The following is a 21,221-nucleotide window of genomic DNA, read 5'->3' as shown; positions in this document are numbered from 1 at the left end:
TGTCCTTAATTGTTATGTTGTAAAGTGCTCTAATGTCTTTGGACCACAGCCGTTCTGTAGAAACTACATAAATATGTAGTCTTACTTCGTTAATGGACACAAACTAACAAGACTAAAATGTAAAGGATACAGTTAGTAGATTCTTCTTTTTTATTTAGCATTTCTAAATTGTGCCTTTCCACCTACTGCTTTAAGAATAACTTTGTCTTTTTTTGTTGGTACTTTGCCATATCGAAGGCTTCTGCAATCTGTTATAAACTCGTTAAACTGTGTAGATCATTGCAGTAGTGTTGCGTAGGGTATGCATGAATAAAGCATTATGGTGTGTAGTTTTTATGGGGAAGTAAGGGGTGAAAGACAGGTGGCGGTTCGTAGTAGTCTGTGTTTCTAAAACAAGTAACAGCATCGTTTATTAAACCGATCTCTGTAGCCATACCACTCAGAGTAACTAGCATTCATTTTGCTGTATGTTGTATTTTTTCATATCTCCAGGCAACCAGCCCAACCTTCCTTCAAAACCAGGAATGTGTTGTATCTTTCCTATGGGAAACCGATGCTGCCTGTCCAGTCACAAGTACAAAATTTGACAGTGAGGTGAGATGAGTTTACTGTTACCAAGGATTATGCATCTCTTATTGCAAATTTTGATGTTGATTCTCGCCTCTTTGACTATTGGTCTATTGTACTGCTTTTACTATATGTATTCCACTGTTGAGAATATATTCAGTAGATTTACGCTTTGAGAAAACTTGACCACTGCCCTAATTGTTTATCTTAATTGGGTCTTAAATGACGGCAACGTTTGGACTCCATCAGAATTTTTTATTTTTTTTTCTTCTGCCATAGGAATAGTTCTGGCTATCTTGAGTGTTGCATCAGGCTTTTAATTTGGAATTCGTGATTTCACATGTCATTGTTTTATACTACTACTATCTTTCACAATGTGTATAACGTGCGGCTGCAGATACACATGCTCTTAACATTCCTGCAATATGATGTTGGGCTTGAACGTTTGCAACTTGTTTTTCTTAAGAGGTTTTTCAAATCACTATGCATACTGACTCCTCCCTCAGATGGCAATGTACATGGCCAACATCTTCATTAGATTTTCTTTTGTCTGCCATCAGGTTCGGGCACGTTTTGATGCAGCTCCCAAAAGCAAGGTGTCTGCTGTTTCCAGGGCTGGTGTCTCCAATCCAGACATTTAGAAAACCTTTGACGGTTGTTCTTTCATCTTCTCTCTCTGTCCTCAGGGCACCCCCACCCTCGGGGCTCTCTTCTTCTGTGCCAACTCCGAAGAATGAATAGGTGTAGAGGATGATGGAACGGATGCCTTTCAGGAAATAGTCTTGGAGCCACACTAAATATCCCTGGATTGACTTTCACAGAGTTTGTAATCTGTTTCTATCCCCACAGCACGGGGTCACTCTGCACCTTGTGCCTCGTCTTCAGCTGCAGAAAAGCCCCTTCAGCAGTGAAAAGACAGATGCAGGGCCCATCTCAAGATGCAGCAAACCTTGGAGGAGAGACAGACCTCTTCAGTGAAGCTCACCCACTAGGCGATGAAGAAGAGTATGTGGATTCCCTAGGTGTCCCACCTCATCAACCCAGCCTAGAAGTAATCAGCCCTGACTCCTTGGAGTCTGAATAGATGGAGGAAAAGGAAAGGGACAAAGATGCTCTGTCCACCTTTATTAGCACCCTTTCACATACCAAAACGATGCAGAGAGTTGGGAGTACTGCTGACACACCACTTCACAAGCACCACTAACGGAGCTCCACCCCCACAGGGTCTGGCACCTAGGTCCGCACATAAGCTATTGACATTGAGGTAAGATGTTGGAGCAGAGACTGGATCAGGCCAATACACTTGACGCCAATTGGCCTTCGGGCCCAAAGACATACCATGGCGCTGACGCAACCAAACACACATCAAATCCAAAGGCCTCATTAGTGCTTCAGGCACATTTGGTACTGAAAACTCAGCCTGCCCTGAGACCAGCCTCAATGCCAGGCTCCGAAGACTCATACAGGCCTGTCCTTGAGAAGTTTCAACACAAGTTTTATGAGAGGCGAAATACTGTAGCCACCAATACCTGGACAGTGAAGATTTCCACTGGTCCCTGGTAAAAATCTCCCCTGTCCAAGGGAGAAACACAGGCTTGTCCTCTTTGGGGACCGCGGCTCCTGCACCTAAGAAGGCACTCATCGAGAAGTCCACCTCCATCAAAACATCCGCCACTGCCACCACCCACAATCTCTTCTCCTAGCTCCCCACAGGGGTCACCACAGTCCCTTTCAGTCATAGGCAGTCCTAGTCCCCACTCCGCTAGAGTGGACTTCAGCACCCTTTTTTATCCACTTCCCCCTGATGATCCCTGGGAAGACTATGACTAGGAACTCCCAGGGCACCCTGACCTTGAGCCTGTTCCAGTCGAGGCTTCCTAGACAACACCACAGAGTACTATGGGGCCACTCCATGCATAGTTGTCTACCACAAACTAGATCTGCACGTCATTCCTGAGGGTGACGACTTTCTGGTGGAGACAGTCTTTAGGAAAGAGCGTTCACTGAACATTTCCTTCCCATGCTCAAGGCCATGCTTAAGCCTGTCCTAGAGATATTTAAGGCACTGGAAAGTCCTAGGTTGTCACACCCAGGACAGAGAAGAAGTACCAACCTTATTCTGCTGACCCCTTCTACATCAGAGCACATGTCCATCTGGATTCCTTAATGACTTCCATTGCTCTAAGCCAGCAGCAGCACAGCCTTCCAGATTTGGAGAGCGGCACACTGGTGAATCACTGTTTCATCAGCCTCCTGTCCTACTATCGGAGAGCACAGTGGGATGAGGAACTTCTCCTGAACCTTCCTTCCGACCATAGGAAGAGGAGGGAAGAGTTAGTGGCAGATGGAAAGCTTGTCTCTAGTACCACTATCTGTGTTGCCCTGGATGCTGCCGACAACTACCCCAGAGGAATTAATACCTACATCATCTTAAACAGTAACTATGAGCATCTATGTCTTCAAGCCGGAAGACTAGCAGCATCTCATCAACTTGCTGTTTGATGCGGATTACCTTTTCAGGCCTCAAATTGATGAGTCACCGGAAAAGATTAAGAAGGACACCAAAACTGCTAAGGGCATGGCTGGCTTTTACACACTAATAGCTATGGTTCCTTTGGGGGGCAACATTGTAGAGGCACCTCCCAGACTACCATTCCTGACCAGTCCCAGTCTTCTATGCACCAGCACAGGCCTACTATGTGCGGGGGGAAAGGTTATATACAGAGTTCCTAATGAGGTAACCACTCCAAAGGTAGAGGCAGAGGCACTCCTCCAACGGATCCTCTGCGTCCAAGCAGTGACTTGCCTCACATGCTCCCTAACCAAACAACATCTTTCAATGGTAGACTTCAGGGGTTTCCTGCTGGGAAGAGATCACATGCAATGGGTTCTTTGCATCGTCGATCACAGCTGCTACCTCGAGCTCACCTCATCCCCGCCAAACATCCCACCCAGCAAGCACACCCTCAGCTCCGAACTCCAGCGCCGCCTTCGAGGAATGTTCTGAAGTAGATGCCTGGAGATGCCACGTTTATGCTTGGCTCAAGCTAGTGGGAGGGAATGACCCATGAGGACACCCTGACCAATAGGGTAAGTGTTCCCCAGGCTTGCCCTACCCACTTAGGGCATTTTCAAGAAGGCCAAAGTCTTTGGCCACAGTAAACATAATATCTGAGGGCTGGGAGTGTGTGTGTGTGTGTGAGTAGAGTACATATGGTAATTCAAGGGTCCTCTTACATCTTACACTAACATTTGACTTGAGGCAGTCCCTGTACCCAAACAAACTTGGAGGCCGAGGTCTGGTAGTTCAAAGGTGAGCATTCTGTTGCGCTCCTTTTGAAGTGCATCCCGCAATGTCCTATGAAAAAACAGCAGACCTGTCAAGAAGGTCTTTACAGCCCAGCAGGTTCTGACACTGTGATGTTAACAAGAGTCCTATTGTGATGGAGGCCAGTCTGGCTGGAGTGACGACAGAAGGGTACAGACCTGGGTGTTGGCTACATCAGCTTTGACAGGGGTAGGACTCTTAGAAGTCATTGAAGTACTTAGGCCTGACCCACAGGCCATCCTGTTGAGGGCACAAAACACCTCCCCACACCCAAAGTATTGTGTACCTGTCTTGGGAGCAAGTTCACACCTCATTCATACCGATTGAAATGCTAATTACTGGCTGGCAGAAAGAAGTGAACAAATTCAAATTTTAGCTTCCAGGAAGTTCAGGCATGCAGAGGTCCCTTTTTAAAAGTCGTCATTCCAAAATGTGTATTAAAAATCCAACTTTCCCAGTGAAAAAGGCCAAAAATTGAATTTTTAGCTGTTTCCTAGGCAGAGTTAACATTATATTCTAATGCTTTCCCATGGAACAGCCAACCCAGCTTCTGTGAAAATAGCTTTTTGGGCTTTTTTACTGTACGAATGTCGTAATACAATGTTCCTGCTGGTAAACCAGGGGAAGAGGCCGCCGGGTTTAAGGTGGACTCATCCCCGCGATGAGCCGACCGCAAATTTGGCCTAAAGGGCCTAAGTCACAAAAATAGGCAAGTCGAGTAGTAGAGGCATTAAACAGTGAGAAGTTGGAGTAGTCTGAAACATTCCAACATGCAATCAGTACAACATAATGAGGGTACACTGCTGATTTCATCTGTAGCCTGCGACGTATAACATAATATGAGATGAATCTAGATATTGTTTACAGCTATACCATCAAAAGTTGTAATGTCTGTATAATCTCCTATATGAAGTGACATCCTGCTTTCTATGTCACACCCTTTCATAGTATTATATATTTTCATTATAGACAGTTGTGTCGGATGCCATTCCCTCGTTTGGAACACTCACAGCTGCCAAATACACTTGGTATGGGCCCCAAATATCTTTAGGGCAGCTGCATTGTGGCAGTAACTGTCAGTATGTGTCAGACTGTGTGTTGCAGTATGTCATATCTCTGCGCCATTCATCTATTGTTGGGAGGGGACTACAAGCCCATTAAGGACTATTCAGCATTTGGCTAACAGCAGGGCTATTGCCACTAGGCAGCTCACTGCTGGTGGTACCCCTTTATCGTGACCTAAAAGATCTAACAGCAGTTCTACTGTCAATTTCTTCTCCAGTAATAGTTTTGAGTTCTGTGAACACAGCACACCTAACAGTCTGCACTCCTGGACAGTACCATGCTAGGTGCACAAACCCAACCTCCTTCAACCCACAGCACTGGCATTGAGCATTGTCCGAAGGCCATAATGGAATAGGTGCCTGCCATATACTACACCATGTTAAGATATTTAAAATGTTTTAGTCTGTGCCTGCTGTTCAGTGAAGTTGTTTTTTATCATCGTGCAACAATACTTCCATTGCTGATCACTTCTGGACGTCCAAGTTCCGTCTGCCACTCTAATCTAGCCCGTTTCATACCTGGTCGACGCGCGTCTTGCACATATACATAGAGTCGAGATCCCACACTGAGAGGCATGCTGGTCTGTAACAGGAACGTATTGAACATGTTTAACAATAAACCTTTAAATGTCCTACTTTTAAACTCCATGCACCCCTCCTTATGTGTGACATAAATATTTCAAAGGACAACTTTAGGACTGTCAGGAAGGAGTTATTTTGACAGGTCAAATTTGCATCCAAGACTTGCACAGCTAGGCAACTGGTGACAGACCTGCAGTTCTTTGCATTGTCACTGCAGTGGGTGGCATAACGAGTACTGCAGCGTACTGGTGACATTTAAGTTACAGGCCCTGGGTAGGCTTTGGGTACCAAATACTAGGGGTTTATAGGCAGTTGCATATGTTTATCAGAGGTATATCAGTTTACTCCTTTAAAAGGTGGAGCACAAGCCCTCTACTGCTTGGTAGCATGGGTGAAGTGCACAGAGTTCTAAATCCAACAAAATAGGGTTCAACAAAAAGGTCAAACAAAATTGAAGTGACCCTGCAGAAAGGGCAACATTTCCTACAGAGCTAGTGAAGTTTTACAGGATCCTACAATGAAATTGAATGGAATTGTGCCTGGGTCCTGATTGGGTATTTAGAAGTAGTGTTTTGAGCTTCTCGCCCAGATATATTGAATCTGTGCATTATACATCAGTGGTTCATTGAAAAGTTACCAGCCCCAAGTTGGGTGGTAAGTCGTTCACAAGAAGGAATGGGTTGTCTTTGGCTCCCTTTCCACCTCTGCAAAGTGTAGAAAACATTTCTGGCAGAGATAACTGTGATGCAGGAGAAAACTACAAACACTCAGGGAAACTTTAAACAAGAAGATTTAAAAACAAAATCCAGTTCCTTTAAGGAACTCTAGCTGCTTTAAACCACTTTTTCTGCACCCAATAGAATGATACATCTCGTTTATTGTTTCCGAATGTAACATTGTTACTGTGACTCCAACCCACAGGAATTGTTACAAAGCACACAGCTACTTCTTTCTCATGGCTTGCCTTCACAGCTTAAAATTACAGACTATTTTCCTTCTCAGTAGCTACTCGCCAAGTAAAACGCAGGTAGAATCCCCCCAAAAAACTAATGCAAAAAACTCTCATCAAACTTTGTGTGTGATATCACCCAAGTGCGTCTCAGCATCGTCCCACATCAGTACATTCCTAGGGCCCAGAGGAGTGTTCCTCAATGGGGATATAGAGTTAGGGAGTCTGCTTGGCTTCACAGAAATCAAAATGGAATTTGAGAACTTCCGATCTGGGTCTGGGTCAAGAATGGTGAGCCTGCATGGTCTTCAACCCTTATCATGCAATTGGAATGCACATGACTGTTTTTTTTTGGTGCTCCAGTAGGTCTCGAGTCTGTTGGTCTTGAAGTCCTTATTATTGACAAAAAGGGGTCGTCCGTAAACATTTAAGCTATTGTTCTACCTCTCGTGGTGAAAGAGATATTGCTAGCTGAAATATGGTCCTGCTTTCTTTGACTGGATGGGTGGCTAGTGCAAAGGGTGCTACTGTAACTTCCTAAGCATGTTTCGCAGTACCTGGTGGTGCCCTTCATCTGTAAACATAATACCAGTCTACAACTACAAGACACTTAAGACAAATCAAGAGAACGGGTCTGCCTTTATTCCATTTGTCCACCAACCTAAATTTAAGTGACCAGTTGGACACTTAACTGATCCCAGGACACCAGTTGCTTGGACAGTGATGCCTAGTGCTCATTGGTGGCCAGTCGTCTGGCCACCTAGACACAACTAGGAAGTAACAAGAACTCTTAAGAGCGGGAAACCTATTTGGTTTGTGGGTTTTTTCAATTGTTTTGTCATAGTTTGTAGGTTGGACTCATTGGACCCTACAGTCAATTGTATTAAAGTGGAGCCAGGGTACAACTATTCCAGCCTATATCTAGTCAATCATATCCTTGTTGTAGAGAAGGGTCCTGGATGCTTCCAGACGTTACCGATCCAAGCCCAATCAGTTACTGTACAATTAAATTGGCTCTAGAGCTCAAAGTTGACTATATTTCTGGCAGTTAGTGAAAGGGACCTTTAATAACATTTGTGGTTGGATCTCTGGCCCGGACGGTGCTAGGACCTTCCGAATTCTTTTGTTGGTATTAGCTTCAAGTGTACTATTTTAATTACCTGGTAATGAATGTTCTTTTCTTGAAGTAAAGTACTGACTAGATATTCAAGCTATTAACTGAATTGTTTGCACTACATTCAGAGTAAGCCATAACTGATTATCCGTGGTACCCTAAGAGAGGCAAGTGCTAAAAAGAAGTACCTGACCATTTCAGTTAGTGTAGTAGTAATGAGCATACCTGCTGCCAAATTTTCACAAGTTAGTTCTCAGACAACGTGTTAGGCTCAAGTGCTGAGACTTTCACCCAAAAATGCAAGCGCACATTTTTGGATATCACATTTTTTATATATAGACGTAGATAGATAATATTGTGTGTAAGTTGATGAGACCGTTGGAAACATTTAAAGAAATGAGACTGGTATTGCTAAGGGTTTTTTATTTTGATGATTACACTTAGGGCTCGATTACTACTTTGGCGGAGGGGATTACTCCGTCTCAAATGTGACGGATATCCCGCCTGCCGTATTACGAGTTCCATAGGATATAACAGACTCTTAATTCGGCGGGCAGGATATCCGTCACATTTGGGACAGAGTAATCCCCTTTGCTGAAGTCCTAATCAGGCCTGTAATCTTTTGTCCTGGCACTCCCTATTTGATAAGATTCTAAGGGCAATGATGTTCCTTTGTTTATTACGGGTAGTAGGGAGGAGAGCAATATGGATGTCAATATTACCCATCCAAATTCTCTTGAGGGTGTCCTATAGATCAGTCAACACATGACTCTGAAGAAAGACACGGTCCTCCAGGTTAATATTATCTTTTACAGGTAAGAGGTTGAAAGTGATGGAGATACGTATTTTTAATATTTGTCCATTTATATAGCCCATCTGGTCCGGTTGGTGCTAGGGCGATTTACATTAGAACACAGGTTAATGTTTGGGTTACGTTGAGATGGGACAGGGGTGTGGAACTTAATAAAATATCTACATGTCTATGGGAAAGGTTGCTTCATATAAATACTTGTCCGTTAAAAAAAAAAAAAAAAAATCATCTTGTCCCTTTGGTGCCATGTGGTGCGGCAATAAATTATGGCAGCGATCTTGTTAAACGAGGCCTCTGATAATAGCTTCTCGGATTATGCCAGGGCTCATACTATAGTAGGGTGTGAATTCTAGCAATTCCCGCATTTTGCCACCTCTCAACAGATCTACATATTGGGCCTGGAGGTAGGGTTAAGCAATACTTCCAAGGTAGGAATGTGCTTTGGAGTCTGTGCAAATCTACTGACTTGCATGTTTTGGGGGTTTTCGCCAGCTTTTCTATAACCCATTACCATACTGAGAAAGGTAGGAAAATTACTTATGGCAAATGCAGAAATAGTCTCTTCCATGGTTGGGAAAAAAGTGGTTGGAGAGAAAGTAGATTTGCAAACATTCCACATATCTTCAAGTGTGCAAATCTGCATATGCATATTTGTTTGTGCTAAAATGCAGTTCACAAATATTTTCTAGGAGTATGATTTTCTAGCCTACTTCTGTAAATTATTGTGAATTCATGAAAACTGTAAATTTGCGCTACTGCAAGGACATATATCATGGGTGCACTTTTGTGGCTTAATTTAATAAGTGGGCCCCTAATTAAGTCTTGAATTTACCAAGACCTATTGTTTTTATTAAAATTCTCTCTCTCTCTCTTTCTCTCTCTCTCTCCGTCTCTCTCTGTCTCTCTCTCTTTCTCGACTGGCTTCACTATGAGTGACAGCATTCTGATCTTTCACAAGGAGCACATTTAAATTTTTATGAGGACAGACCCTCAACGCATCCTCGATATATTGCCATATTTATTGTAACTATTTATTTGGTTTATTTCAGGTAGGAAAAACAGTGATACTCCAATGGGGGTTCGGCCAACTGCCCCCCAAATAATTGAGGTAGATTTGATGAGTATCTGTTTTCCAGTAATCAAAAAATGCAGAATTGCGTATTAATCTTTTAATAATATTTATTTAAATCATTATTGTTGATTTCATGTAGTTTCAACAGTTAATTTCACAAAATGTCATCACACCTCATATGCCAGGAAAGATATTACATTGGCGTCTACTTTTAAGTTGTAATATTTTTGAGTTGTCAACAAATTATTAGCAGCTTATTGATCACAAGGTAACTGGAAAGCTGGCAATCGGTTTTTCAACAATTTCTGAGAAGGACAGGAACAAAGAAATTGGCCTAAAATTGCCCAAAACTGACTTGTCCGCTGAAGGCTTCTTTAACAGCAGAAACAGTTTAGCTCTCTTCTAGCACGTTGGGACAGTTGCCTGACATAATGACTCATTTAATAACAAATTTAGAATAGGATTAATGTCGTCTGAGTGCGTAGCCAGGATCCAAGGAGGGCATAGACTCTTGTGTGAATCAGATTACAGGCTCTAAGGGGTTGCATGGAGTATTCAAAAGAAAAGGAGGGAAACTCCAGAAAAGAACGCCTGGGGGTGGGGGGAGCTGTCAAGAAATGGTCTCTTTCCACTAGATGCTTTGTTATTGTTGTCTGAGCAATTAGCTGCTTTATTATTATTATTAGCTATGCACATATCTTGCCCTGAGGAATCGGTTATGTCCTCCGAACCAGTCTCATTCAATGACTCCACAATATTACGGGATATGGTCTCAAAAAAGTCGCATAGCGGAAAACAAAGCTTAGGTGAAGCTTATGTCTGAGAAAGAGCCGACAGATTCATACATTTGTTTGTAATTTCAAAAACCTCCCATGTCTTATTATTAGATCTCAGGATTTCGTTGTTCAAGTAATTTGCTTGCACTTTTTTTTAATTCTCTATGAAATGTCCTGGGAGTATAGGAGTTCCACTCCCCTTTGGGAGGAAGTATTAATCAGTCATTTGAGACGGCAAAGAATTCATCAGAGTAAGCACTTGTAGCTCCAGCCTATTTGAAGCAGCATTCGAATTGGGGGTCAGAACTAATCAGAAATCTAAAACAAATAGATTTTCATCAAGGCAAGCAACTCACAGCACTTGTAGATAGAATTGGTATGGGATTTAGTCTAGGAATTATCTAAAGAGGTCAGCTTTAAACAACGTGCTGAAAGGCCCTTTAGAGAACCCTCTTTTCCTATAATATATTGTGCCCAGGTTCCATAGAGTTATGCAGCTGTCTCCTGTTTTTGACTACTTGTTCACACCAAATTTGAAACTATGCACATTCACGGATTTTAAATAAAGATTATAGAGATTGCCCTAATTGGCCTTTGGTCTAGCAATGTCTGATTCACTAACAGTCAGTTATATTGAGCAATAAATTGTTAGATAGCCCTGTGCTTCTTAGCGGTAGTAGTGAGCCCACTATGAAAACTAAATTTCACAATGTTGAAAAATGAATGTAATTAAATAAGAAAAAAGTTACAACTTATGTGCATGACCAAGATTTTACAATATCTTAATAACAATAGCATTCCTTGAGCCTGCAGGTAAAAAAAAACATACCAGTAGCTTTTGCTGATAAACCGTATTTGTCAAAGTTCTGTGGGATGGACACAAAGTGCTCATGGGATTCGTTAGCACATTCCATTGAGACTACGCTATGCAGAAGGGAACAAGAGCTTGAAGAAATTGAAGCATTTGAAAAAGATATTCGAGGAAATAGCGCAATTCAAGATGCTAAAAATTGATTGACAATGTAAATCAGCAAATTGTGAAATTTAAAACTTTACGGTCAGTCACAAAACCACTTAACTTGCTGTGACATACAATTATAACAATGAGATCACATAGCCATACCTGAAAGAGCATTTCCATTATCAAAGACACGCAAGAAGATTTTTTTTAAATGGTATTTTAAGTGCGCAGCTACCCAAAAAGACTTTCCCAGCACTAAGCATGACAAATAGCCAAATTGTCAACTTAAAATAAACATGTCTTCAAGCTTTGTGGAACACAGGCAAAGAGATTTTATTACCTTCTTTGACACATTATCTGATTCCAGTCAGGAAAATTCAACCTTTTTTGAGACAGAAGAGGAGGGAAAAGAGGAGAACGAGGTCATGAAGAACACAGTAATTTAGGAAGATCAGTACACGAAAGAGGACTTACAAATTGTAAACCCTGATAATGTCTTTATAATCTGTAAAACATCAGCTGTCAAATAAGGAAAAGGCAGGTTTGAACAAAGGTCCATCTCTTGTTCTCTCTACAAGATCCTATAGACACCAAAATTAAAATGTTTAACATTTTAGGGAAAATCCGAATGAAGGTGTTTTTGTGGACCACAATTGTCTGCTGGAAAATAACAACAAAGGTCTCAAAAACAAGTCCAATTTTTGTCCCTCCCCAGTAGACATGCCACCACAGGTGATCTCGTTGGAAGAAGTTACATTATAGGAGATTTAAAAACCAACACAAAAAGAGGATATACTATTGAGGTAATTGAACACCAATGGAATTGCGTTCCGGACAAGCCGGAAGGATTTATTCAGTATTAGCACTACTATAGTCAAACCTTGGGACAAGAGGGGTGGGATTGTGGTAATCGACTGTGACTTTTATGGTAATGAAATAATGAGACAACTGAGTAACACTGCTGATATAATTATAGATCCCACAATGGAACTCAGAGGGTTGATTTTCACTATTACTGAGCAGGCTGGCGACAGAGGATGGATTAGCTCTAAAGAATTGAATTTTCATAAAAAAATAAAAAATAAAAGTCCCTGGATTCCAGCACTGTATATACTCCTCAAGGCCATAAACTCAACCGGTATGCTGGTAATCTCAGGATGTGAATCTTTCTTTGAGCCACTTACACAGTACTTCAACTTCGTTCTTAAACCTGTTCTACACAACCAAGGCCTGCATTTGAGATTCAGTGGACTTCACTAAAAAGCTTGAAGGACAGTTGTGTAACCAGACAAGGGAATTTTGGTACACTTTAATAGAGTTTCCATATACCGTTATTCCCCACAATGAGATGTTGGCTGTTATTAGAGGGGTCCTTAACAAAATAGCCTTACCCCCATAACATACAAACTGATGTTTTAGTGGAACTTGCTACCATCTGCCTAAAAACATTTTTTCATGTTTAAAACTGATTTGTTTCTATAAATCAAGGGAGTGTCAAAGGGGTGTAGCTTCACCCCAGAAAGAGACCATTTTATTTTGCCCTATTTCATAGAAAAATCAATCTATTGTGAGCTGAATCCTTTTACGCACCATATAAAATACTTGAACAGGAATATGGATGACGTATTCCTCATTTGGCAAATCTCCCTGCAACTCTTAGAAGAGTCCATGACTCGCTCAATCAACTCACAAGGAACCTTAAATTCACTATGTCCTTACACCAACATAAAATCAATTTCTTTGATATTTAGATGTTACTTGCTTGTCAGTTTATACACTGTTCCCACTGACAGAAATACTTCTCTGCATTTTACTAGTGGTCATTTAAGATATTTAAAGGAAGCCTGCCTTATGGGCAGTTTCTGCATCCACAGAAGCTGCACCCAGAAGGAAGATTATTTCTGAAGCAGTGACCTATTACACAATAAAATGGTGAGCAGAGAATACCCCCCCCCCCAAAAATGAAAGTGAAAATATCAGTGAAAGAAACATATTTTTTTCATATTAGGGTTATCGATTACATGTGAGATGTTTTGATATAGAATTAACTGATTGACTTTAGATAGGTGTCCCCAGATGCTTGTCGTTTGGCAGTTGCCAATTTGATGGCAAGATCTCCCCTTCAAGGTGCTCACTTCTCAGACTGTTGCCTTAAATGTAATGAGAGCTGCATTGTCATTCCTCCTTTTTGGATGTGCTTTAAACCTCCTATACAGGGAGTGCAGAATTATTAGGCAAATGAGTATTTTGACCACATCATCCTCTTTATGCATGTTGTCTTACGCCAAGCTGTATAGGCTCGAAAGCCTACTACCAATTAAGCATATTAGGTGATGTGCATCTCTGTAATGAGAAGGGGTGTGGTCTAATGACATCAACACCCTATATCAGGTGTGCATAATTATTAGGCAACTTCCTTTCCTTTGGCAAAATGGGTCAAAAGAAGGACTTGACAGGCTCAGAAAAGTCAAAAATAGTGAGATATCTTGCAGAGGGATGCAGCACTCTTAAAATTGCAAAGCTTCTGAAGCGTGATCATCGAACAATCAAGCGTTTCATTCAAAATAGTCAACAGGGTCGCAAGAAGCGTGTGGAAAAACCAAGGCGCAAAATAACTGCCCATGAACTGAGAAAAGTGAAGCGTGCAGCTGCCACGATGCCACTTGCCACCAGTTTGGCCATATTTCAGAGCTGCAACATCACTGGAGTGCCCAAAAGCACAAGGTGTGCAATACTCAGAGACATGGCCAAGGTAAGAAAGGCTGAAAGACGACCACCACTGAACAAGACACACAAGCTGAAACGTCAAGACTGGGCCAAGAAATATCTCAAGACTGATTTTTCTAAGGTTTTATGGACTGATGAAATGAGAGTGAGTCTTGATGGGCCAGATGGATGGGCCCGTGGCTGGATTGGTAAAGGGCAGAGAGCTCCAGTCCGACTCAGACGCCAGCAAGGTGGAGGTGGAGTACTGGTTTGGGCTGGTATCATCAAAGATGAGCTTGTGGGGCCTTTTCGGGTTGAGGATGGAGTCAAGCTCAACTCCCAGTCCTACTGCCAGTTCCTGGAAGACACCTTCTTCAAGCAGTGGTACAGGAAGAAGTCTGCATCCTTCAAGAAAAACATGGTTTTCATGCAGGACAATGTTCCATCACACGCGTCCAAGTACTCCACAGCGTGGCTGGCAAGAAAGGGTATAAAAGAAGGAAATCTAATGACATGGCCTCCTTGTTCACCTGATCTGAACCCCATTGAGAACCTGTGGTCCATCATCAAATGTGAGATTTACAAGGAGGGAAAACAGTACACCTCTCTGAACAGTGTCTGGGAGGCTGTGGTTGCTGCTGCACGCAATGTTGATGGTGAACAGATCAAAACACTGACAGAATCCATGGATGGCAGGCTTTTGAGTGTCCTTGCAAAGAAAGGTGGCTATATTGGTCACTGATTTGTTTTTGTTTTGTTTTTGAATGTCAAAAATGTATATTTGTGAATGTTGAGATGTTATATTGGTTTCACTGGTAATAATAAATAATTGAAATGGGTATATATATTTTTTTGTTAAGTTGCCTAATAATTATGCACAGTGATAGTCACCTGCACACACAGATATCCCCCTAACATAGCTAAAACTAAAAACAAACTAAAAACTACTTCCAAAAATATTCAGCTTTGATATTAATGAGTTTTTTGGGTTCATTGAGAACATGGTTGTTGTTCAATAATAAAATTAATCCTCAAAAATACAACTTGCCTAATAATTCTGCACTCCCTGTAAACAGCAATTTATACATGCAGCAACTGTCTACTTTGGCATTTTTTTTAATTTCCCGAACATGTGCCAAGAAGGTTTGACCATCCACTATAGTTATAGTGCACTCTGCAAATTCATGTGGTAAGCGACTGCCAGCATGCCACCATTTTTTTCAGCTATTCTGCATATTTATTCACAATCTATGTGGCATGGGTATGTGTGTTCCTATCCTCAATATGTCTATTTTTGTCTCCACTGATTTTAGCTGGCACCCGTTTTCTTGGTAGCTTCACATTACTATTTTATACTCGTTTATTTCTTCGTGACACCTCAACTTGCCAGCGATACTATTGGACGGGGCACTAAATATGTATTTTGTGTGGCAGTATCACAACCTTTTTAACAATTCACCAGTCACGTGGTATGGGTCAACTAGAGGCTTCTATGCAAATATAGTCAATATTTGCATGTCAATTTTTAGGTTACTAATACTTTGCCTTGTTTTGTCCTGATGAGGTCTTGAATTAATTGGACAAAACGCATCAACATTTGCTTAAGAGGAGTTCTGAAAAAACATAAAATGCTTCAAATGTAGAATTGTCGTGTGGAGTTACTAATTAATGAGTTTCTTTTGCCATCTCCCTGCTGGATTGCATCAAACTACCTAAGGGTGTGTTATGGACAAATATCTTTGGTCGAAACTCGACTTGTTGTAAGTTGCTCGACACAAGGACTGTGTTCGTTATTATGGACTCTAAAAATTTCCATGCAATAGGATTGATAAGTACTCTCTAAAAAAAATCCATGCTTTAGAATGGCAGTATAGTGTATACTGAACTGTTTTTGTTGTTCATTTTGACATTGGCTTCTTTGACTTTGTTTGTATTAATGTTTTGAATTGTGTGTCTGGGGAGTACAAAAGCAATTGCTTCAGAAAGAGACGCAAACAGATCAAGTCTGCATTCCCACAATAAGTAGGACGAACATTGTCAAGAAATGGTGTTGGTTGAATTCATCCCTATCCCGGGACATCTTGTTTGGGGTCAAGGGCAACAAGTTTTTATGTTTACTTTGTCCTTGGGACAAGTAGGTCCAACCCTCTGCAGTACAAACCCTTTGGCTGCCTGTTTACAGAGAGTAGAACTCTCTGCAGTTGAGGTAATGTGTTTCCAAAAGATAATGCTGTTCGAACTTGTATTTATGGTTCATTATTTGAAAGTCTTCATTATTAGGGTGAGTGCTGTAAATAAATGTTTTAAGGTCACATTTCACTACTGACGTTGGTTCCAGTACAAAAAAAAAAAAACGTGTATACACATGTTTGAAAAGTTTAGGCTATGAGGCTAAGTATAATGCTCCCAGAATGCTCTCTGATTAGATGCAAATGAAGTGTCATTTAGTAAAATGTGTTGATGCATGCTAGTATTTCCCAAAAATATTTCCAATGGAAAATCAGTGTAACCATTTTCAACACGATTATGGGAAGCATGAAAATAAACAAACACTGACAAAGCCAACTGATCTGACATATTTTTATAAATCTTTTAGTTTCATCAATGCATGTCTTGTTTTGACATGGCTGTTGTAACACTTTATTGTTGTGGGAGCTACCAGGCCCTCAACATTGTAACAAACACTGGCAAAAAAAAAAAAAAAAAGTTTTTGAACTTTAAAAGCACACGTTGCCACCAGTGGCATAATAAAGGCCTCGCAGCTGCCCTCCAGGGGGCCCGTTCAGCACAGCACCTGCCCTGAGTGAGTCTGGAGAGGGGGGGCTCCTCCATGTTCTTTGCAAAGGGGAACCCTCCAGTTTCGTTACGTCACTGATTGCCACTGTAGTTCCTGACACTGAACAAAACTACGTTGTGTGCAATATGCTCCTTGTGGAAGAGCAGAATGCGATCACTCACAGTAAAGCCAGCCGAAAGAGAGAGAAATAGAAGTTTAATAAAAACAAAATGTCTTTGTTAACACCAGACCTAATTAGGGACCAAGACCCACATGTAGGTAGCTTTTTGCATGTCGCAAACAGCGACTTTCACTGTTTGCGACGTGCAAAAAGCACATTGCGATGCACAAACCCAGTTTTGCGACTCGCAATCAGGAAGGGGTGTTCCCTTCCTAATTACGACTCGCAGTGCAATGTAGGATTGTTTTGTGACTGCGGGCGCAAACCAATCGCAGTTTGCACCCCTTCCCCATTGTGAATGTCACTGTAAACATTTTTTCAGATGCGGACCACTGCCTGCTCTGAAAAAATTAAACGAAAACGTTTCACTTTTCGTTTTTGTAATGCATCTCGTTTTCCTTTAAGGAAAACGGGCTGCATTACAAAAAAAAAAAACTGCTTTATTGAAAAGCAGTCACAGACATGGTGGTCTGCTGTCTCCAGCAGGCCACCATCCCTGTGAGGGCCGCCATTCGCAAGGGGGTCGCAAATTGCGACCCACCTCATGATTATTCATGAGGTGGGCATTTGCGAAGACCTTGCGAATCACAGATGGTGTCAGGGACACCATCCTACATTCGGATTTGCGACTCGCTCTGACTCGCAATTTGCGGGTCGCAAATCTGAACCTACCTACATGAGGCCCCAAATTCTTAAAGAAAGTCACAAAAGTGCACCCATAGTATATGTCGTACCCCTATAAAATATTTGTGAACTGTATTTTAGCATGGGTAAATACGATGTGTAGATTTGCTCATGTGAAAATCTATTGAGCATTTGCAAGTTCATTTTCCCTACAGCCACTTTCTTCCCAACCCTGGAAGAAGTTTTAATTCTGCCATTGTCAGGAGTAAATGTCCAACCTTTCTTATTATGGGGAAATATTAGAGAGAAGCTGGTGAAAATCTTTAAAACATGCAGGTTAGTAGGTTTGCAGACTCAACGGCATTCCTGCCCTGGAACTATTGCTTACTGCTTCCTCCAGCCCCAGTATGCAGATCTGCAGAAAGGTGGCAAAATAAGGAAATTGCTACAGTAGGGATTGAGACTGCAAGTATTCAAGCCCTACTATGGTAGTAGCCCTGGCATAATCAGAGAGGCTATTATCAGAGCTCTTACATAATGAGATTGCTGCCATAATTTGTCGCCACCTTACATGGCACCAAAGGGACAAGTAGATCTTTTTACAGGACAAGTAGGTTTGAGAAGCAACCTGTCCCCTGGACAAGTAGATATTTTAATAAATTCCACACCACTGACCCTGTTTTCATATAGGAGGTTGAGAGTGGGGTATTTGTTCTGAGGTTAGTAGGTAGTGCATTGCAGGGTGCTGTGGCCGCCTCAGAGAAAAACTATTCTGATCTAGATAATTTGAATATTGGTTGTTCTCGAAGGGTTTTTCTGAGTTCCAAGGTTCCTGAAAACAGTCAGTTGATAGGGTGAGGTGGTTTTGTGAATTATTCTATACATGAAACAGCACGTTTAAACAGTGATTCTGGCTACAGTGCGTATGCAATGTAGGTTTGGCAGTATGGGTGAAATGTAGTTGTGTCTACATGCAGAGCAAACCAGTCTTATTACTGAGTTTAGGATAGCCCTGAGTGGAGTGACAGATGCTTGTGTGGCACTTGTTAAAATGGCATTTTTGAAGTGGATTCTAGACACAACTTATAAATGAACTACTGTTTTCATATGATCACGTTGATACAGTGTCTTATTTATTTCAAAGTGTGGAAGTGGAAATTGGCAGATCTTGCCATGTTGATGTGCATGATTAGTGTATAAATCTACACCAGGATGAAATATTTGGCTGTTTATGTTAGTGTCACCCAGATTCAAAAATTCCAGGAAATTAGTATCAAATTGGAATTCTGTTTTCTGTGGGTTTGGGTGCAGGATGATTTGACTCATCCATGATTTCAGTTGGGAAAAGCAGAGTCTTACGGTGGAGATATAAGTTGTTGCAGTTTTTAAATATAGCTGGGTGTCATCTGCGTGTTGGTGCAGAGCTATACTTGTTGCCGAGGATCAGGTTTGGAGGCTTAATGTACAGATCAAAAAAAGTCCAAGTGAAAATTGAGCCCTATGAAAGATCACACTGCAATTTGGTAGTGAAAGAAGTGTAGTCTTCGCTCTTTACTAATAGGGATCTGTTACGAAGGATTTGAACCAGGCTGGACCTTTTCCTCAAAATTCCATGTGGTGTTCAAGAGTATGTAACAGTCTTAAATGATTGACTGTGTCAAAGGCTGCTAATTATTAGTGTTGATGTTTTCAAGTGTTCAGTTGGTACTCTGCATGAGACCACAACAAGAGTGACTATGAAGTACTAGTCCCAACTCACCATGAATTTGAGGACCCGCTGATTGTAACATAAAAAGTTAGTAATTCCCTTGCATGGGCAAGAGCATTCATGGACTCAGAGTCCTTTAATAATGACTATTATATTGAAGATAGACAGACAGAAAAGATTGTTCTTGACAAATCCAAAACAAAGCGTACAACTGTTGCAAGTCAATGATGTCGACTTAGTTCTAAAATTATTTCATGTGTTTGGAGGAAACAAGGTCTTACCAATCAGGGCAGTGGCCACAAAGTATGATAAAGGTAAGCAGGATGTAATGCAAGGTCTTAATATTCAAGAGAGGTTGAGATGTGTTTGTGTTCATGGGCTCACTCCATGGCTATTCTTGTTAAAGTTTACATGTAGCCTATTTGTGATATTTTATGTGACTTAATTTTTGACTTCTGATGAATACTTTTAACTTGAGGATTCCTCGCCTTGCAAATATTCTCCCAGACGTCAGACTGGATCCAGACCCTTAAAACCAGTACTCCTGAGTGCTGGTAGATGGGGTTGTGCAGCTGCATGCCAACGTCATTCTGCTCTGGAAATGACAAGCTGAGCAATACATAAATGCCACCTAGCCATGAAGACATGGATCTGGAGATTCCTCATCTTATCTTTGACTAGTATTTTTTCGCCAAAAAACTATCTTTTCTAGTGTGCAAGGGACAATGTGTCACCTTCCAGAATGACACGGTTTAAATCGTATAGGCAGTGTCACAAACAAATAACTGTGATAGATCCCCACAAAGACTGCCTGTGTTGAATGGGGGGAAAGGGGGGGGGGGGGTGGGTCAGGGCACGACTTCAGGCAACAACTGTGCCCTTATTAACCCGAAGGCCATAATGGACCCAGGGATTAAACTCTGTTACCATGCATCACAAGACTCCGCACCGTGACTGGTCAAAGTCAAAAGGAAGGGTCCTAATTGTAGTTGAACTCTTTGGGTAAGCCTAAAATCATGGAATCGAAGCAGGAATCAGCACTTTTCCACCAATCACGAACTCCTAAGAGGGCACAAGAGGCATCAGAGTTCCTCGCTGTTTCTTAGAGCTTATGTGTGAGACCGCTATTTCTTCTGAAGCTAAACAGTTTGTCAGGGAGCCTCATGACACCACTTATCCGTGTACTGATTTTGAGATTCTGGATCCAGTCTGACACCTAGTGGATATTCACAAGATGAGGAATTTGTGGTTAAAGTGTCCACCAGAAAGCGAGTTACAGAAGGTAAGTAACTTCTTCTTCCATGTATATGAGGATAATAGACAACTACACTGATACTTTGTAGGGGAGATGAAGCAAAAGATAATTCTGAAGTGAGTCAGCTGTTTGTAAAAAAGAAAATAAAAAATAAAAAATCTAAAAAAAAAATCCCAGAATGATTTTTGATGAGTCGCCCATAACTTAACATACCATAGTCTGAGATTCTGACAGTCTGTTCACAATGTGCATCTACCCCTAAAACCAAGATGTAAAGCCTGGGCTATGGACCCGGGGTGATGTTTTGAAACTGGGAATTCTGAACATCCTAGCGGTAGTACTGCATAGTCAATCCGAGATGTAGGCCACCCTGGCTCCCTCTCACATTTTGTTGCTTTCCTGTCTGAAACAATTCTAGTAATTGGCATGGGAACAGGACACCCTGTCAGCATGTAGCAAGTTTACTACAGTAACCAGTGCAAGAGTTAGTTTTGTGTCTAACATTTTTCCATTCTTTGTCCTTCCATCATCTCCCTTGATGGTAAGCATGGTGCCTGTTTTAAATGGAAAGTAAGGCTAACCACTAATTGTTTTTATTAAACTTGATGTGGTCAGTCACTTGCTGGAGGATTGTATGGGGTGTGAATAAAAAAAAGCAGAACTGGAAATTCTCGTATTCTGAGTATTTAATATGTTTTTTGCTGCTCCACAAAATTTAGACGGGATTATCCACTAAAAAGTCTGCAT

At 41.5% G+C, this 21,221-nt stretch overlaps 1 protein-coding gene across 1 annotated transcript in view; it reads left to right on the top strand.

Moving 5' to 3' along the window:
- Positions 1–21,221, top strand: part of IGF2R (insulin like growth factor 2 receptor) — a 1,086,527-nt gene that overhangs the window by 464,426 nt on the left and 600,880 nt on the right. The window contains exon 20 of the mRNA XM_069235138.1: positions 493–594. Coding sequence (XP_069091239.1) covers positions 493–594 — 102 coding nt within the window. The remainder of the gene's footprint in view (positions 1–492; positions 595–21,221) is intronic.

The sequence above is a fragment of the Pleurodeles waltl genome, chromosome 5 (genome assembly GCF_031143425.1).
Source record: "Pleurodeles waltl isolate 20211129_DDA chromosome 5, aPleWal1.hap1.20221129, whole genome shotgun sequence".
Classification (NCBI taxonomy): Eukaryota; Metazoa; Chordata; class Amphibia; order Caudata; family Salamandridae; genus Pleurodeles; species Pleurodeles waltl.
This window is presented reverse-complemented; position numbering and strand designations above follow the sequence as displayed.